General features: G+C 43.1%; 1 protein-coding gene across 1 annotated transcript; it reads left to right on the plus strand.

Annotated features, from left to right (window-relative positions):
* The first annotated feature begins 1,678 nt into the window (after nt 1–1,678).
* prdm14 (PR domain containing 14) lies at nt 1,679–6,070 on the plus strand. Its single transcript, XM_086191575.1, has 8 exons — nt 1,679–2,252; nt 2,417–2,470; nt 2,557–2,717; nt 2,801–3,071; nt 3,150–3,352; nt 3,633–3,734; nt 5,117–5,336; nt 5,767–6,070. The coding sequence occupies exons 1-8, from the start codon at nt 1,682–1,684 to the stop codon at nt 5,934–5,936; spliced, it is 1,752 nt and encodes a 583-aa protein (XP_086047701.1). The 5' UTR covers nt 1,679–1,681; the 3' UTR covers nt 5,937–6,070.
* Nucleotides 6,071–20,506: the final 14,436 nt, after the last annotated feature.

The following is a 20,506-nucleotide window of genomic DNA, read 5'->3' on the forward strand; positions in this document are numbered from 1 at the left end:
TAGTGATGCATTTTTATACTTCACTGTGGTTTGCTTTAAACCCACAGAGACCCACGATAGACTTTTTTTTATTTGTCTTTGTTTGGGGAGAACAGCGGCGAGGCAGCGGTGGTGACATCATCTGAAACCTGCGACTGAACCTGCTGACCACTCCGTTGTGCAAGTACGTCTCACAAGTTTTACGTCTGTATTTGTTCCTCAGATTTTTGGTGTTACTTGTGATTGAAATGATCAAAAGTACCTCGAAAATGCAACATTAACACCAAATCCAAAAACACCATAGAAAAGTTCTTACTGAGACACGCGTCTTGAGCTTTAAGCTGCTGAAAAATCCGCCAGTTGTTTAAAAAGTGTTCAACTCAACTGGAAGTGCATTTTTGGTGTTCTTTTTTTCTAATAATTAGATGAGAAATAATTGAAATCATTTGTATCGCACCAAATCAGTTTTTCTTCAATGACATGAAGTTTTGTGTGGTGAGAATTTTGCCGCATCCAAGTCATAATAACAAACTAGTAGTGGGCTGGAGTGGTGGGGGGTCCCTGGATAACATCAAATGGGGGGGGGTTCATATGGAAATGTTTTGGGATCCTCTCAATCAGCCTCATTGTGGTGAGGAAAGCTGTGTGCGTGTGTGTTTCTGTGTGTGTGTGTGTGTGTGTGTGTGTGTGTGTGTGTGTGTGTGTGGGGAGAGAGAGAGAGAGGTTAACAGGGTGGGTTGTCCCAGATGTATTCCTATGAGACATTGAGATGCATGAGGTTGAGCTGCTGACCAATAGGAAACATCTCCAACAGCAGACCTGAGTGTGTACAGTAGAGGTGCCCTCAGATGACCACAGACCCTCACACACACACACACACACACACACACATACACACACACATACACAGAACAAACAGAAGCAGCTTCCAGTGTTGCACACCTCTCTGGAGATATTTTGAAACCTGCAGGACATGAAAATTTGGCTGTGAAACATCATTTTATTTATTGGAGGTAAGATTTTTTTTCTGTAAAATCACTGCACTTCCCGTTACCTACTTAGGCGCTTGTGTGTTAGTGGGCTGTGGCTCAGTCCTTCGAATTACGTGTGCATTTTTAACATTTTTATTTCAAATTACTGCTGGAATGGTTATTGTAACACTGTCAAAATTCTATATTCGTGCTTCTATCATTTTCTCCATCAGCTGGAGCCTCTTTGAAGATGATGGTAAAGTCTATATAGATAACGGCTTCATTAATGTTGACCTCTGCTCTGGCCGCCTGCTCTTTAACTAGTGTCATGACCCTCATTTGTACCTCTATTTACTGGTTGATTGGTAAACGGTTCCTAAAAACACACACACGCGATGCAGTCATTTCCACTGGAACAGTGGTAATGGTGTGTGTGATGTGTGTGTGTTCTCTCAGCTGGAAATATTGCAAAATCGGCTGTCTAATTGTAGACTTCATGGTGCAATATTGGCCCCAGTATTTGCATCAGCGGTTTTAAGATGTTAGAATTCAGAGGATCGTTGCTCTTGAAACTGTAAAAAAAAAAAAAAATTAAATTAAAAAGGCTCATGCACATAATGTCGGATGTAGTTTACTTGAGTATTTTAACAAAATTGGAATTTAAGTTTGCATTAAAATGTTAGTCACCCCTCTTGTTTCCCCCAGGACCGAGGAACCTGCACCGAGCCGCTATGCTGAAGGGCAGCCCTGCCCGGGGCTTCTACCCAGCCCCTCTCCCCGGCCACCATCACTACATGGACTTCTTCCCGCGCACGCACAGCCTCCTCCAGCCTCTAAAGTCTATCGGTCGCCTGGTGTCGGACGCGTCTCTGCCGCTCAACTTGCACGGTGCTACGGCTCCGTTCCTCGGCCAGGGCGGCCACCACGCCTCGCTCCTGCACGAACACATGTTGACCGCTTCTGGCATCCCCTACCTGAGCCAGATGTTGCCGGGACACCCGATGTACTCTAAACCGGAGGAGCTGGCTGCGGTGGTAACGGAGCACGCCGCCGGTCCGCTGTCCTCAGACTTCAGCAGCCCGTCCAGTGAGAGGTCCTCCTGCAGCGGCTCGACCGCGTCCACCTCGCCGCCTAAGCAGAGTGTGTTCCGGCTGCGGGGCGCGGACTTGTCGCAAGAGAAAACGCGCACGGCGTTTAATTTTAGCGAAGACGACTTGTCCTTGGTGCTGTACGGTTACTCGGGGGGCCAGGAGCGCAGGGGGGGCCACGCTATATCCGGAGTGGCCCTGCCCGAGAAACCAGGTAAAGAAAATAGATTGAATCTGCTTATTTTAGAGTTGTTAAATTGACATCCAAAAACCTCTGAAGATCACGTATAATGATACGTAATAATATGTAGTATACTAATGTAATAATGCAGTATAGATTCCCCCAAACACATGTACTAATACATGATTTTCTTGCAGTGTCTGACACGAACATCCTCCCTCTTGACAAAGAAACTCTGGATCTTCCAGAAGGTACGAACTTGTCTTGTCCTATCTTCGGCGTTCCTGGATACCCTCCACCTCTGATGTGTGACCCCGTCTTTGTCTTGGTGTTCCAGGGTTAACCGTCCTGCAGACAGCCTGGGGACACGTCTCCCACTGTGGAGTCTTCACGGACAAAAGCAGCATTCCTAAAGGGACGCGCTTCGGACCTTTCCAGGGAAAACTGGTCAACACCAGCGAGATTAAAACCTATGACGACAACACTCTCATGTGGGAGGTAGTTGCTGCATTTTTGTCTCACAGTTCTGCTCCCGCAAATGGAGAATAGATTTTCTCTAAACGCGCTCTTTCCCGCCTCAGGTGTTTGAGAACGGCCGGCTGAGCCATTTTGTGGATGGAAGAGGAGGATCAGGGAACTGGATGTCTTTGGTAAAGTGCGCACGCTTCCCCGAGGAGCAGAACCTGATAGCTGTCCAGGTCCAGGGTCAGATCTTCTACGAGGCCTGCAAGGACATCAGACCCAACCAAGAGCTGCTGGTGTGGTACGGTGACTGCTACATGCAGTTCCTCGGCATCCCACTGACCCTGAAAGACCTGAGAGAAGACGCCAGCACGGTTCCTCCCGCTGAAGGTCAGAGGTGAATCTAGCACGGGTCGCTCGGTCTGCCTCCTTAGTAGCCGTGCTAAACATGATCCCGTCTCTCCTCAGATACGGGTGAAGGGTTCAAGTGCGACAGGTGCGGGAAGGTGTTCGCGTACAAGTACTACAGAGACAAACACCTCAAGTACACACGCTGCGTGGACCAAGGGGACAGGAAGTTCCCCTGTCACCTCTGCAACAGATCTTTCGAAAAGAGAGACCGGTTAAGGATCCACATCTTGCACGTTCACGAGAAACACCGACCTCACAAGGTACTAAAATGAGAGGAGTTATTTTTGTCTGGGTGGTGCTGAAAGAACAGCTCCGCACAGCCTCAACCTGGACCTGACCAGGGCCAGTACGAAGACAGACAGGATCCAAATGACACCCCGCGAATAAGCCACGTGTTCTGCATGAATATCGTTCAAAAGACATGTTTAAAAAACATCGAACGAACAAGGATTGAACAAATAATATTCGTTTAAGTTCGTTAAAATTCGAATCATCGAATACCCTGAATTCGTTTTAATGTGTCGATGGTCTGACTCACAGTGCTCGGTGTGTGGGAAGAGTTTTTCCCAGTCGTCCAGCCTCAACAAACACATGCGTGTGCACTCCGGAGAGAGGCCGTACAAGTGCGTCTACTGCAACAAGGTGAGAAGGCTTCTTATTCACTTGCTCATTTGTTTATGCTTGCATGCGAGGTCTGCTACTTGTACATATGCAGATACAACATATTTGAAATACAGCCTATGTCGGTGTGAAGTCGAAAAAAATCGATGCGCACATAAATAAATGTACAGAAACTGTATGGAATGTTGTAGACATTGGATCCATTTAAGGGGGATGGGGTGGTGGTGGACGGGAGATTTGAACGTGTTCAATAAGAAGTTCTTAAACTAAACTGGAACGATATCACATATTGACATCTATAGGTTGTGCTATTATTATTATTATTATTATTATTATTATTATTGTTATTGTTATTATTATCTTAGCAAAAATACACATGCAACTGCTCCACGTCTTTCCCAAAGTAGAAGAAACAGAATTAGAATTAAATAGATAGACAAACGTTATCTTGTGGTTTTTTTATAGATATGTTCATGTATTAATCAGTGTATTTAACATATTTCTATTATCTTGGTATATCCAGATGATGTATCAATGTGATGTTAATATATCGCCCTCTGTGTAACTTATAACATCGTTGTTAATATAGGAGCACACTGCAGCCTTTATATTTATTCGTTATAATCTGGGAGTTTTACAGAATTATGAGGTGAAGTAGTAATTTAATACCAGAAAAAATATCTTAAAAGGATTCAATTAAAATAATGTTGCACTGTTTACACTGAACAGCGAAGGAACACGAATAATCAGCTCTTATATCGAATGAAAAGTCGTCTTATACCCGAGACTAAATCATCAAATGAGAGACAAAATGAAGACAAAGTCCCCCTCTGAGATGAGGTCCTAGACCCGCGGGCCTTCGAGCCTCGGTCCATTCAGGACTTCCTCGTTTCATGGTGCATTTGGCACGAGCCGCTGGTGATTGTATCCCTCCGCGGGCACGCTCCACCGAGACACTTCCATGCTAATTATCGCCAGATGTACACCCCCTTTTGTCTGCCGGCTTTATACTTTTAATTTACGGCTCTGGGATGGGCAGAAGTTTTTGTTGTTGTTGTTCATTGTCCTCCTCGATATCCTCCTCTTTTTTGTGCGGGTTTTTGTTAAAGATAATCTCACTTGCCCTTAAAACTTAAACAACTTGCTCACTAAGTCTGACTGGTATCCAACATTAAATAAAATCGTGCCTGTTAAACAAGTGGAACGTATTTATAAATATAAATATATATATATATATATATATATATATATATATATATATATATATATATATATATATTTGTTAACATCACACTAAATAACCTGGACATAATTTGCTTGAAACTAACCAGGTTGAAAAGCTTGAATATTATTTTTCCTGAGTGTTTTTTTGTTTGTTTGTTTGTTTTCCTCTTGGTCCTCAGGCCTTCACCGCTTCGAGTATTTTGCGCACACACATCCGCCAGCACTCCGGAGAGCGGCCCTTCAAGTGCAAACACTGCGGCAAGGCCTTCGCCTCCCACGCCGCCCACGACAGCCACGTCCGGCGGACCCACGCCAGAGACAAGCCCTTTCCCTGCGACCTATGTGGAGCCTCCTTTCAAGACGAGCAGGAGTTGCTATACCATACGAAAACCCATAAAAGTAAGAAAATGATTCATTCACGTTTTAAATAAAACGTCACAGATTGTGGACTATTTTTCCTCTCTCTTTAATTTGTTTACTTGAAGATGCTGTGGGATATTCGATCATTTATACTCGCAACTGCCTGAAACCATCGAATATTAAACGAAATAACCATCATTTTGGGCGACGTTTGTCCATCAATATGAAACCATTTTATACTGATACATGTATTAAAGAAGAAGTGATTTCTCATGCTGTTTATATCGCCTACAATAAATGTGGTTTTTTTGGGTTGTTCTTTACGGATGCAGTTGGTTCTCAGCTTCTGTCTTGCTTTCAGTGGGCTGTTCTATATGTGGGCCTATGGGCTTTTAACAAAGTGGTTTCCTTCCAGAAAACTGGTTATTTACTCCATTTGTTTTTGCTTTGTTTTTTTACTTCTTTGCAGAGAGACAAGGCTCGGACGGCTCACCCGTGTCCACCTCTCCAGGCAGCGGAGCTTTAGAGGATTCTGTGTCGCCAGCGAAAGACAATTCAAAAATACAGAAAAACGCCGGACAAAACTTCCCTTACACCGGGTTAACGGTTTTAAACCCGGAATATCGGCCGTGGAATTGATGCTTATCTTAAAAATGAAGCAGTAAAAACCCGACCAAGGAAAAAAAAAGAAAACACTTTAATTCTGTAAAATAAATAAACAAACCACAAATAGAAGAGCGAGGGCCGCGTCCACACAGGGACACTGCGATGAAGGGGCCAACTTTGAGGTGAAACGTGTTAATAACTGCAGCTCATGAAAGACTGTCTTGATTGTTGCCACCATTATTTAAATTAATAGACACGAATGTGTCTCAATCTATTTATAAGAATGTATTGTGTGTTGTTTTGTGGCTAAAAGCTTTCACTCGGATGCGATTTTGTGGACCCTTTTTATCATTAATATTAATATTATTATCATCATCATTATCATGATTAATATTATTGTTATTACATTGGATTTTCTCGCTTGAAAAGCACAGATATTTTTTTTGTAGATTGGAGCCTATTTGTCTATGAAAACAAATGTTACTTGCTCTTTCTTAATTTATGACGTCTGATCATATTTTTACTGTGACGTAATGAGCAGAGGCCATTCAGAGTGTCACCGTTTGTTCGCAATGAGCATCCGCTTTTACATGAATTGCAAATAAATAAATAAAAAATCAGCGCATGAAAATGTTTCTGGTTACTTCATTTTTGTAATGAAATAATTGTGTTTATTCATTAATAAAAAAAAAAAAAAATGTATCAGTGCAGCACAACCATCCCTCAGTTTTTGTTTTTGTTTAGTTCCCCTTTGATTGTGCTGACAAACTCTTGTCTACATCTTCACGCAGGTACAGCAGTCGTGGTGTAAATAAACCACTAGAAATTGATCTTCTTCTTTTTTTTTAAAAAATATATAATTTAAATTTTGTTGTGTCTTCTCTCCAAAACGGACACTCGCATTCATGACTTAAATATTAGAGACAAATAACAAATATTGGGTCAAGAATGCCAGTTGCACTCATCAGAGCGCATTCTTTTGGAAGCGAACATGCTTGAGCTCTACAGTGGATCACTTTGAAGGCTTGTCCATTTATCACCTTTTTGTCAGCGTGTCTCTTTGTGTGCCTCTATGCTGCCGGTCGTGTGTCTGAGTGATGCTGCCTGAGTGAAAATGAACAAAGCCCACTGGACCCAATAAATGACAACAGTGTGTAGCAGTAGGAAGGTGGTCTATTGCTGCACACACGCACAAAGAAGCTCGCCGTGAGCGACATCTGCCCTCACACTGTCAACAACTGGCCCCCATGTGTTCTAGATAGACAGATAGACAGATAGATGGATAGATGGATAGATGGGTAGATGTGACGCTGAAGTAAAAAAAGGAATAAGAGAGAGGAGGGAAGTGGCGATGCTGTGTCTGATCCTCTATATGGATGTTCTCAAGACGACAGCATTCATTTCTGCTTTGATTTTGCTGTAACGGATGGCGGGCAGCCTTCAGGGTCAGGGGTCACCTCCTCACTGAATGTTTAACTGCCTCCCTCTCCCCTCAAATAGCCTAAATATGGTGGCTTGAACAAGTGTATATCAACCATCATTGGCCCTGCCCCTCCCATGTATACAACACCCCCGAGCCTCCATGAAGGGCCCGCTGTGAAAAGCAGATCCTCCCCTTTGTGGTCTTCAGGAGCAGAGGGGTGGAGGAGAAGGGTGGAACCAGGAACAAAGAAAGACAGAAGGAGAAAAAGGGGAATGAGCTGCCAGAGCTGAAATACCGAGATAGTTAGCGACTGGTTTTACTAGCACCGCTCTGATTGGCTCCCTCTCCACGATGGAGACTGTTTTTTTTAATCTGTGTTGTTTATACGGATTGATTTCACACTTAACCTGCTGGCAAGTTAACAGGCCCTCTGGAGAGCCATCGTCCATGAATCTCTGTATTAATGTGATATTAATGATAAGACTTTAATGGCTCTTGTTTGCTGAGGTTAAGTCCCTCAGAGGGTGGATGAATCAGCCATCAAATAAAAGCTGATAACACTTTCATACATTTATGCTTTGATTAATTAATAATGCCCATTGATATGAAGAATAGATTTCTGTTGCCACCCACAAATGGGATTCATTCCCTCATCCTTGGATAACACATCCAGCTATCTCTCCTCTTCTCTCCTCCTCTCTCCTCTTCTCTCCTCTTCTCTTCCTTCTCTCCTCTTCTCTCCTCTTCTCTCCTCTTCTCTTCCTTCTCTTCCTTCTCTCCTCTTCTCTTCCTTCTCTTCCTTCTCTCCTCTTCTCTCCTCTTCTCTCCTCTTCTCTTCCTTCTCTTCCTTCTCTCCTCTTCTCTCCTCTTCTCTCCTCTTCTCTCCTCTTCTCTCCTCTTCTCTTCCTTCTCTCCTCTCTTCTCTTCTCTTCTCTTCTCTTCTCTTCTCTTCTCTTCTCTTCTCTCCTCTTCTCTTCCTTCTCTTCCTTCTCTCCTCCTCTCTCCTCTTCTCCTCTCTCCTCTTCTCTCCTCTTCTCTTCCTTCTCTCCTCTCTTCTCTTCTCTTCTCTTCTCTTCTCTTCTCTTCTCTTCTCCCTCTGTCTACTAAGCTGGTGGAGCTGAGTGGTCAAATTCTCTGATGTATTAGCCTCTATTGATTGCCTAATAGCTGTCAGTGTGTGTGTGTGTGTGTGTGTGTGTGTGAGTGTGTGTGTGTGTGTGTGTGTGTGTGTGTGTGTGTGTGTGTGTGTGTGCGTCGTGTGTGTTGTCTGGCTGATGATGCTCCAGACAGGCCTCAGACTCTCAGCTGAGTGGACTCATAAACTAGAACCACACCAGCTCTCGCTCCATCTGGCCGCCTGCATCCCTTCATACAACCTCTCAAACCACATGGAAATTCACTGACTGTGATGAAGCTGAGAGAAAACTGTGAGATATGCTACTTCCCCATATACAATTAGGTCTTCAACAAAATAACATCTTTGCACAGTTGGTTTATTGTTCTTTTTTCTTTTCTTTTTTTTGCACATGTATGGACCCCTGGAATGGCTATATAGAATGAAAAATATAAGTTCTTTTGGCCCCCCTTTTTTTTCAACCAGTAAGTAGAAGTACATAAAAAAAATTATTCAAAAGCATAAAATAAATTGAAAAAAAAAAGTATTATCTCTGGCTACTTCAGGGCTTGTCGAACCCTGATTATCCTACTAGCTGCCCCCCCCCCCCATTTCCCATCTCCCTGCATTTTTTTTGCCTGTTAATTAATCTATAAAAGTACTTTATTTTAGCTACATCAGTTTATCTACATCATTTAATTTCATTTGACCTCCTCAGGGTTTCAAAGCCAGTCAGTAGATACCCTTGCACCCTGATCTCACTAAAAAAAACAAAAAAAAAAAGATTCCTTACAAAAAAAGGGCCCTGGCCTCTTAACACCATATGATGGAAGTGTGATTGCATCTTTATATTTTACTTTTTGTTTTTTATTTTACATTATTTTATTTTATTTATGTCGAATTCACTCGAGCTCCTCTGTTCCCATTCTGATTTCTCGTGTGTTTCATCTCATGTGATTTTTTTTGAAGTCATTTAAGTGCAAATAAATCCACTGAACTGTGCCCCCCTACACACACTACCTCCCCCAAGTCAAGTCAAGTGATTAGCCTGATCAGCTCGCCATTCATTCATTCATTCATTCATTCATTCATCTATTCATGCATCAGGTTGTCGGCCTGTGATTTCCACTGGGACGCTGGACAGTAGAGCAGCAGACACACAGGACAGCTCAGTGTCCTGCATGCTGCCTCCTGGATGAAAAGCCAGATCAAACACTGCCTGTAAAGCCTCTCCATATTGCTGCGTGTGTGTGTGTGTGTGTGTGTGTGTGTGTGTGTGTGTGTGTGAGAGAGAGAGAGAGAGAGAGAGTGTGTGTGTGTCTTCTAGGTGGGATTGATGCGCGAGGAAGGCAGATGGTCTTATCCTTCTCTGTGGGGGCTGGTGTGAGGTTCCACTGTGGTCCCAAGGGGCAACATATTTTGCCCTGCTACCCCCAACACACACCCTCAAACCACCCATCGCCAAATGTACTGTATACATCTATCTTTCTATGAAGTAGAAAAACAACACATTATTTCCTTGCTAATGTTTGAACCATTTCACCTCTGATGGACTGCAGGGCACCGATTTAAATGCAGGCTGGCTGAAAGGAATAAATCAGCTTGTAGGTTGACATCTGGCATTGTCATTCGGGATGTTAGAAAGTGTTATAGGGTTCCTCTCCCCGTGCGTCATGCTTTACAATAGTTCTCAGTGTGCTATTTGTGTGTCTTCATGCGCAAGACTATTGTATGTGCGTAACTGTTATTCCTGCAGGTGATGAGGAGGGAAGCAGGAAGAGCACTAACTGCTCTCACTCACTCACTTCCGGCTTCACCCCACATTTTTTTGCTCTGCGTAAATCTACGCAGTTGTCATACTTGTGCGGATGTATCATCACGACCTCGACCTTGTCTTGACAATCAAAAAAGTATATGTATATTGGATACACTGTGTTCTCATAGACTCGTAATTCCCGTGTGACAGTTGTCTCGTGGTGCTGGTTGAACCTGCTGTGTCGAGCTTATTCTCAGGCGAATGTTTGTCTCGGTGGGGTATTGGTGTTGAAAGGCTCTGGGGTCCTTTAAATTGATACTTTAAAACAATTGGACCCCGTGGTGCTACGACACTACAGGTCAAAGAAAAGACTCACTGCCTGCAAAGAATTCAGCAATAGATTCCCTGGGTAATCTTTAAAGCCAGTATGTGTCACTTCTATTTCCCCCTTCTTGAACGTTTTGTAACTGTAAGGTCATAGAAGTTGCTAGCTCGCTTGCGAGCTCACCGACTAGCTCGCTAACTAGCTTGCTGACTTGCCCATTGACTAGCTCACTAGTTAGCTGGCTAAATAGTTAGCTAACTGACTAGCTCGCAAACTGGCCCACTAACGTAAAACACTCACAGCCACAAAAGGTCCCCTGGCTTGGTTTCAGAACTGATAACAAAAGCAGAACCTTTCTACAGCTGTGTAGGCTACTCCAAATATTTTACTAATACCAACATGTATAAGAGTGGCGCCTATGCCTCATTTCCACGTACGGACGTCCAGAGTCCATAAATTTGTAAATTCACAATGGAAACCTCCATGATCTCCAATATGTATGTCAGGCTTCTCCATCCGTTGATTTTATTTTGTTATTTGTCTTAATTAGCTGAACTTGGATGGAATTTGTGTAGCCAGTGTGCTTGCAAGACCAAGGTCGCTAGGAGTTAATAACAGACTTGCTATCGTGGCAGATAATTGTAAAACATATTACTGCAAGTGCGTTAGCTGGAGAATATCCCCACAGAAACTAAATTTAAAAACTACACAAAACAGTAGGAGTGTGAAATACAGATTTTGTTCACGAAAATAGTAGGAATTTGTTTGGTGAGGGGTTAAATGTAAGCAATACTTATTTGCATGTAAAAAATGCACATGTTGTACCTGCATTTGTATTATCTGTCAGTAAAAAGAGGACTGTGCGTTTTGTGCCTCAGGGAAGGATTTACGACATATGGACACTGTACTCCTGCCACATGCGCATCCATGCACCAGCGAGGTGACCTCCCTGCCTCTAAAGATGTTTGCTGTTAGTCCAGCTAATCCTTGGTAAGCTGTCCATTTAGATGAACACTTACAGGGCAACCCACCCGTATGCTAGACATCGACTTCTCTCAAATAGGAGTGTTTGCCTTCTCCTTGATAGTGTTGGAGAGGGGGGAAGGATGCAATTTGGTGAGGTTTTTTTGTTTTGTTTGGAAACAGAATAAGACAGAATCTTTCAGTGCACAATTGCCTGGAGATGATCAGAGCAGGAAAAGGGTGGAGGAAATGGGAGATTTCAGCCCTCTTGAAGGGCATTACTAGATAAGCACTCTCGTCTTGTTCTCACCACCCTTCATCTCTGCGTGTAGCAGAATGCACTGTCACCAACCACACAGGACAGACGATGATTGATTCCCCCAGGGGCCCTCATGAAAATGAACCACACCAGCCAACCAATCCATCATCCTCATATTCACACATTCACACGCAATGGCATACAAAATCCTGCAAATGTACACGCGCGGATATGTTGGTGTTCAGACGGACACACAGATGAGGGGGTTGGCAGAGAGAGGGGGAGGTCAGTGGCCATTAATGGCTGTCAGTCACATTTAACACAGTGAACAACACACAGACAAGAGAGGACAAGAGAGAGTTAGTTTCCGCCTCCTGTCATCACTTCCTCTACTCTGACTCCCTAATGATTAATACTGAAGCTCTCCTCACCTTAAAGGGGAGCCAGCACATTGTTTCATGGAGGCTTAGGTGTGAGATGAGACATTAGGAAAGACAGCAATTCGGACAGAATCTAAATTATGATCACGTACGGCGCTAAACCCTGGGTGCAGCCATGGTGCCCTTTCAAAAAATTGTCAGGGGAACCATGCAAGAACATTCCTGCACAACAGCAAACGTTCCAAACATTTGGATCGTATACAACTATTCGTCTATGCGTTTCTGCACAATCCAAATCTTGAAAAAAAAAACCCCACCATTTTCTGTGTGTGGGCCACAACCAACAAGCTAGCTCGGAGGATGTAGTTGTTTCATGTTCAGTGAGGGACTTTAAAAATGCAGAACACACACGCAGAAAGGGAAATAGTCATCCAAAAGCACGCTGATATCCATAGCATCCCACTACTTCCTGTGTAATTCAAGGAATTCAACAAGAGCAGGCTTCCAGGAAGATGCTGATACGATGCTGTTGCCCTGCTTCTCCAGTTTACCTACCAGTTTGTACAGACTGTGTGCTGCGCTCACCTCTGTGGTTGAGGGGACAATTGGCCATGACCCTCAGGCAGCTCCCAAGGGTTTGCAGGGTCAAAGGTGAGAATATATCCTGGAAGGCCTCAAGCTTCAGATAAGTAGGAGCTATGGAAGAGAGCTGGAATGACTGTTTAAGCACCTGATGCTGTAGAAGCGTGGAAGTTGTCAAACTGAAATGTCTTAAATCTTAAGTTGGTGAGGAGAAGTTGTGAGTAGCGGATAAGCAGAGTACTTGTGCGTGAGTACCGTGATGTCGTGTTCTCGCTGCAGCCCACTTCTAACACTAAGTCATGAAGGCTTTTTGAATTGGTAGACACATACCCCCCCTCTGCCCATCCTACTGAAACATTCATGAAGCCTTTAGACCCTCTCCTCCACCTAATGTACCCTAACAGCCCTTTATGGCCTCTCCCTAGCCTAGCGCCACCTTAGTGCAGCTTCCCGGCATCTAACTTCTTAACACACCGTCGCTGCTGTTTGTGTGTTTACACCCTCCCAGTTTGAGGATCCTTGCAGAGAGAAAGAAAGGAAGGAGACGGCGCAAACATCCCCTCTAAACCAGGTTTAGTCGGTTCAGTCATATGCTTCCATGTTCTCCTTCACGTGTGGTCACTGACCATCTCTGTAATCCGACTCCGATTGGATGCATTGATCTGTTAAGATTGCCACTTTGAAAAGAAAGCCCCATTAGGGTATAAGGTTTGACAGCTGATATCAACATCCTTTGGTGTTTGGACAAGATGAAATACACCCTAAAACTCGAAGGTGGAAGGGATTTAGATGTTTTAATTTACCTTTTTTCAGCGAAACTGGTAAAGCACAGGTTAAAAACTTCCTGTGTGGAGCAGAATGACCCCGGCTTGTCATTGCAGCTTGACACTGTGTCCTCTGTGTGTGTCCACCCTGTGTGTGTCCGCAGGGACATCCAGCCCAAGTAGTGTGTTTTACTATTCTCCCGGCCTCCCCACTGTGTTTACCTCTCCATGGTAAAAATGCCATATGCTAAATGAGCTTGCGTTACAGCTCTGGTTACCGGGCGGCCCGTCGGCCCCACACACTCACTCACCAGAGAGGATACGTAAGCCATATCCAAGACTATAAAGTCAAGCTTCATTGATCTATTTATGCCTTTTTTTAACATGAGATTCATCTCAGCCGTAAACAATCTTCCGATGGTCATTGATTCATCTGGTAACACCGAGACCAATTAATTAGTGGTAGCAGTTTTGGGGGAGTCAATCGTTACGAAAGCGTTGTTGTGACATTTCAGAAACCTCCATAAATACATTCTCAGTTTTTAATTAAAACGTAAAATATTCAATTTAGAGAAAGAACCAACGCAAGCCCTCCCAGACAAGATTATTGACAGTCTATTTATTGACTAGAAGTTACAGAAGATGGCTCACTCCAAGGATACGGTAAGACTCAGCCCATATTTCTGATAAAGTACATTCTTCTGTTGAAAACTGCAGAGCTCTGCAGGTTTTTTTTTTTTCTACACTTTAGAATGTATTTTCTAGCAGGGATGTATGGCGCCCGCTGAGTGTCTAGACTACAGGTATAAACCATCTCCGCTGGTCTTTCTGAATTGATTTTGTGAAATAAATTCTTCAGATGCAGAGCGGATGTGTTTTATAAAGCTATTCTGTTTAAAAAAAAATAAAAAAAATTCATAGGCAAAAGCTCAACTACCTTAAATATCACATGACATCCTCCCTCACTGAAACATCCTGAACCTGTCTAAGCTCTGGATCTCCTCATGACAGCAGTGTTCTTTGTGTTCTGGACCAACACAGATTGTCAGTTTGCAAAGAATTTTGTGTAGATAGAAATATATTTTTAATTATACTGTATTATTATTGTATTATATTATAGAATATAGACCCCCAATTTAGGAACCCATCAACTATGAAAAAGCTGTTTCGATGAGATTAACACATCAAACAATTGGATTGATTTAAATCTAAATGTATAATCAAATAGGGTAAAAAAGACATTGAGGTACAGCAGAATGAATGTGTGTGTGTGTGTGTGTGTGTGTGTGTGTGTGTGTGTGTGTGTGTCTGTGTCTAACTTACCTGCCAGAATGCCACTATATTGAACATTTTCATTTTCAAAGTCAAGATGCCAAACCGAGAAGTTATTTAACCACATTAAGTTCCTTAAAGTACCTAAAATTTAGACTTAAATTTAAACTCTTCTATATATTGTGAAACAGAATGTTAATAAAGATAATACTGACAAAGAAACCAAAGTTATGTTTTTGTATATTTAATATTTTGACACAACAAAAATAAATACTTGATTTATGATGATTTTCTTGAGTTTACCAGGATACACCAACAACTGGTTGTGTTTAACAAACAGACATCGTGCATTAGTGCCCCTAACTGCTACAGGTTTAGCTGCATCTCTGCTCCTTCTCCACGTCTTCTCCGTCTCAGTTGCTCTGCCGCCACGGACGGCGCTCTGCAAGCTCCAGCGGCGGATCAATGTCTGTGAAATGGAGCCGATGTGCAGTCACATTAACGGTGCACATCATCTTAAAGGGTTCTTTCCCAGAAGACTTTTCCTGCTCACACTCTTACGTGCTGTTCAAACACAGCAGAGGAGAAACAGAGGTCAATACTGTTGCTGGACCTGCTAACAGTTAGAGTCTTACATTACAAAGTCCTGTTCATTAAGGACCCCCGACATAACCAGAGAGAGCTCTCAAACATGGAGGTGGATATCATTTGATATGATAGAAGGAATCTTTTGGTTCCTGAAATGAAAAATGAATCCAACACCTTTCCTCTGATGTGTGTGGCCTTGCTGTCTGTATAAAAAGAAACGCGTGCGCGCACACACACACACACACACACATTACATTAATACTGGCACCTCTCAGCAACAATGGATACCAAAACATAATCAATATCAGAAGAGAAAGAAATATTCCTTTCACTGGTTCCAAGGATGAGCAGCTGAGATGTCACCTTCCTTCTAGCCTTCGTGGCTTCTGCAGGCTGACTTCCTGGTTGGAAGTCATTGGAGGTGAAATTAGCGTCAATGATGAGCTTCTCAGTTCTAAAGGCCCCGCCGGAGCTGAAAGGCCTCCTCGGGGGAATAAGGTTTTGTGACCTTTCTTCTTCTTCTTCTGTGTCCTGGTGAGCTGCGGCGCTCTGAGACGACTTCCCCAAGAGAGACTGGCTTGTGTTTGAGGTGTGGCACAAGCAGAGATGTAGGGTTTTTTTGTTGTGTAGTTCTATGTCATGACTCTGATCAAGAGGACATTTGATCGTTTTTAGCACCCTTTTTCTTTAAAATAGATGAATCCGAGTCAGATTAGCGTCTACGTCACCTAATTTGGACTCTTTATATATCACGGTATCTAAAAAGTGGTGCCCTTGCCGTGGTGGTGCCTAGTCTTTTCAAATAAAGATTTTTTTTAAAAAAAATCAAATTTCAGGTTCACAAAGACAACTGAGGATGTTATTGGTTATTTTCTGAATATTCAAAATTCTGCTGTTTCCACAACATCTTCAGAATGTTGAAGTAAAACAGATTGTCTTGTTAAATCTCACAAATAAAAAGAGACGATGTCAATTGAAAAGCATACCAAACATGTTCTTTGGAAGAGATGAACACTTTGTCTTTCAGGTTTGATCAGAAAGTGAAGCTAATGTCGGCCGAAGTTATGAGAACATATTCGCAGCTGACGTCATCCCGGCAAAAAAAGGTAGAATGGAGGGAAAGTCGTGTCATAATTGTCGAGAAAACCCCAAAACTTTTTGAAAATTTCTGTTGAGACTGTTGTCCTGCTCTTGAATAATTCTTAGCTGCGACATTCACGGACCGTCATCTCTCAAATATTCATCCAGCCCCCCCCCCCCCTCTCTAATATCTGATAAAGCCTTAAAATACCCCCAAAATGATATTTAGTATGAGACAACACTCGAAGGGCGCATACCTACACCAAGGAAACTACACCGAGACACAAAATATGATCACCAATGACTCTGTTCATGAATAAGTCTTCCATTTCTAGAATATGATCTATACCATCAGGGGGCTTTGCAATTAAAATAGATAAGAATGTTTTTTGGGTGGTTTTGACCACAACGCGACCAAAAAGATGAATGGACATTGTTCTTTGCATGATTTAACAATTCCAAGTGGACTCGAGCGATTCAATTGAAAATACATCTGTGACATATCCAGAAAAATACAGCTAATGGTTACATCCTGCCACTGGCCTAGAACAGTCCTCAGGATCCTGGATCTGTAGTTTGCCTCCAAAATTTGATCGCATGTTTCTTGTCAAATTAATCATATTTTCAGCAAATCTCACCAAAATCAATTCATCAGTTATTGAGCTATCGTATATTACAGAAACACATCATTGAATTCTTTAGAAAAGAAATGATAGTGAGCAATATAGGACTTTTTTTTTATTTTATCTGTGTTATCCTTCAAGAAAAACAGCCAAAACACGCTGAGCTGCTCATGAGTCAAAATAAGCTGAAGAATAACTTTACTATGGCAGCCATTTATCTTTGTCACGATATAAGAAGGGAAGCTTTTAAGGCTCTGCAACCGAGAGTCATCCAGAAAAATCAATCCACCTGTACTCATCTCCCCACTGAGCAGCCAGATTGGTTACACACGCTAATCATGTGTGTTGATTTCTTCCTCTCTGGCAGCGATGCAGTCCGAGCAGCCCCTCTGTCCTTGCGGCGTTCAGGCCCAGCGCCTTATTGATCAGAATGAGTAAGTTAATAAGCTTTAGCCTCATTCATCAGCGGGGTAGAGACTGGAACTGCACACGACAGGCTTAATCAAGTCATCAGTGCCCGTCAAGCATGAAGACGGTAATTAAAGGAAGAGGGAACATGGAGATGAGGAGAGAGAGGAAGAGCAGGAGCGATAGGGTTCGCCTCAGAAAGAGATAGAGAGCTTCAGCTCCATTTATAAAGCCCCGATTTATGAGGACAGTGGGACGACGCAGTTTGAAGCATCGCTCACTCTTTTTGGCGCATGAAGCTCTCCCATTCATCTAGTTAATCAGCAGCTGAAATACAATCAGCCAGGTGATCCGAACAGTGACCCGAGGACAGACGATTCATCCTGGCTCGAGCAGGCCTTCAAACACAAACACACATAAAGAATAACCACTCCTCCAACTCCTCCTCCTCCTCCTCCTCTAATGGCACAGGAAATCACCAATAATCACCATCATCAGCCTCCTCAATATTTCACCACTGCAAGAGAGGTGAAGCCTAAAAGACGGGCTCATTTCAGCTGAGGCCAGATTTACAGCAGCGAACAAACATTCCTGTCTGGAGCGTAGCAGGAGGAGGAGGAGGAGGCGGAGGAGGAGGCGGGGTTGTCATCCTCACAGTTGCCACAGAAGAAACTGTGTAAGTGTGTGGATGCAGCTGTGTAAGGTCAGGGTCACGCGAGATGGGCATCTGCTTTAGAGAGTGTTGGATAAAAGGGTGCACATTTTCTACTCTCTCTCTCTCTCTCTCTCTCTCTCTCTCTCTCTCTCTCTCTCTATCTATCTATTTATCTATCTCTCTTACTCTCTCTCTCTCTCCCTCGCTCTCTCTTTCAATGTTCTCTGTACACTGCATCTGAGTACCTGTCTGAGATTCCCAGCGCCAATCTCTCTTCCTCTGTGGTGTTCGGAGTGTTGAAGTTTTTATCTGAGAAGGACTGTCCAGCCTCAAAGTGTAATTCCACGCAGCAGTGTGGAGGACATGGAAGAAAAACTTAGTTTTCAAGTTCATTTCAAAGCAGGCTTCAATAACATTATCATCATTATCACATGGATCATCCTTTATACAGTCCGTGTGTGTGTGTGTGTGTGTGTGTGTGTGCGTGTGTGTGTGCGTGTGTGTGTGAGTGTATCCCTCTCTTTCAGGTGCTCCTATCCCCTGGGGTCCTGTTAGTCTTGAACCTGACCATTAGACTGTCCCTTCAACTCCCGTGGAAAAAATAACACATCTAATGATGCCCACTCCCATATTCTGTTTCCATTAATTGTGACTGTTGTTGTCCAACCCTTGTGTGTGGGTGTGACTAACACCCACACACACACACACACACACACACACACACACACACACACACACACACACACACACACACAAAATCCATGGTATTCTTACGTCTTTTTTAACTTAATTAGTATTGTTTCAAAGCTACACAAAGTCACTGGCGATGCTGTGTTTCTATCAGTGTGGTTTTCCTCTAAATTGAGACTCTAAATTTTTCTTTTACAATAAATAGAAATACTTTGAATATCTTAATATTCAGATTGCAATTTACTGCTATATAAATAAACTTCAAACATCGAAAGATTAATTTGCTGAATATTAAAGGTACATCTGCATAGAAACAGTCAAATTTCAAAACTACTTGACGCAGTATCTTTTGTTTGTGGTTGACGTCCATCCAGCCTTTTAGGCAAGACAGTTTAAATGTGTCCCGATGAAATTTCCTTTCTTATTTTCTCATGCCATTATTTTGGACTGAATATATTGACTTTTCAAAGCCACCAATTTGTCTTTTGTGAATCAGCTCCATCACAAATTCTTGCTTGATTTGTTGTTTTCTTGATTGTTCCCCCAAAGCCTGAGAGCAGAGTTACATGGAATGGCATATCAGATGTGGTTTATGGTTAACTTTGCTCCCAAAATAACGACATCTTTCTCATTTTTTAGGATTGTTTTGTGATCATTTTGACATCAGAGCAACGCATAGAGAAACAAAGTCTCGTTGGAAGCTACTGAATGACAGAATCAATGAGATTTTCATGCAACTCCGTCCAAACTTTACCCTCCTCCTCGTCCCACTCTTTCTAATCATACACCACGATGGACAGACTGAATACTGATCCCCCTCTGGGACTCAAACCAACAACCGCAATCACAACCTGCTTAACAACTCATAATTAGCGCAGGGAGCACATCTCCCCTTTGGGTCGACAGTATGAAACGCACGCGGAGAAAAGCAGCACTGTGTTTAATAAAGGGTGCCACTGATAATCCTTCAGGAACAAACCTTGTGCCTGTAAAGAACACAGCAACACTCCCACTGAGCAACTCAATTACTGCACAAGTCCCTCATAGATCTGTTAGCTTATCTGATAGCCAGATCACCTGATCGATAGAGAAGAACCACAGAGGATTTATCTAAGCCTGCCGATCATTGATGTGGGTCCTGCAGTGCAAATAAAAACCCGCAGTGAAAACCTGTTGAAGTGCTCAGACACCGGTTCAAATCAGTGCACACACAAACACACATACACACACATTGTTTTCCTGCAAGCTGCCTATAGCAATAAAAGAAAACAGCAGTGTGCTCACCGTCTCACATTGCCCCGACTGAATTGAGTCTTATAATCATTGACAGAACAATGGCTGAATGACATGGCACGAGATTCAATTAAAGCCTCAGCCAGCTGATCATTTCTGTGTAACACCAACTCCCTCGTTACCTCCCCAATTAATGGCTGACTAATAAACTAAATGAATGTGTGTGTGTGTGTGTGTGTGTGTGTGTGTGTGAGTGTCACAAAGGCCTGTGATGAGATTAGTCCAGCTCCGAGCACCAAGGCACGAGGCAGCACACTCCTGTGTTTGCGTTAAAGTGTCGTATAAAAGTTTGTCCCATTGTGCGCCAGGCTTCCTGCACCTCTTATGTCGCGGGGGCTAATTGTAACCTCTTTTTTAGTCCCTTTGTGGTGCAGCACACTTCTCTTGTTTGTGGGGCAGAGGGGGGTGAAAGGGAGACAGGCTTTCAG

The sequence above is a fragment of the Aulostomus chinensis genome, chromosome 21 (genome assembly GCF_037954235.1).
Source record: "Aulostomus chinensis isolate RoL2024-O1b breed Wild chromosome 21, RoL_Achi_v1.0, whole genome shotgun sequence".
Classification (NCBI taxonomy): Eukaryota; Metazoa; Chordata; class Actinopteri; order Syngnathiformes; family Aulostomidae; genus Aulostomus; species Aulostomus chinensis.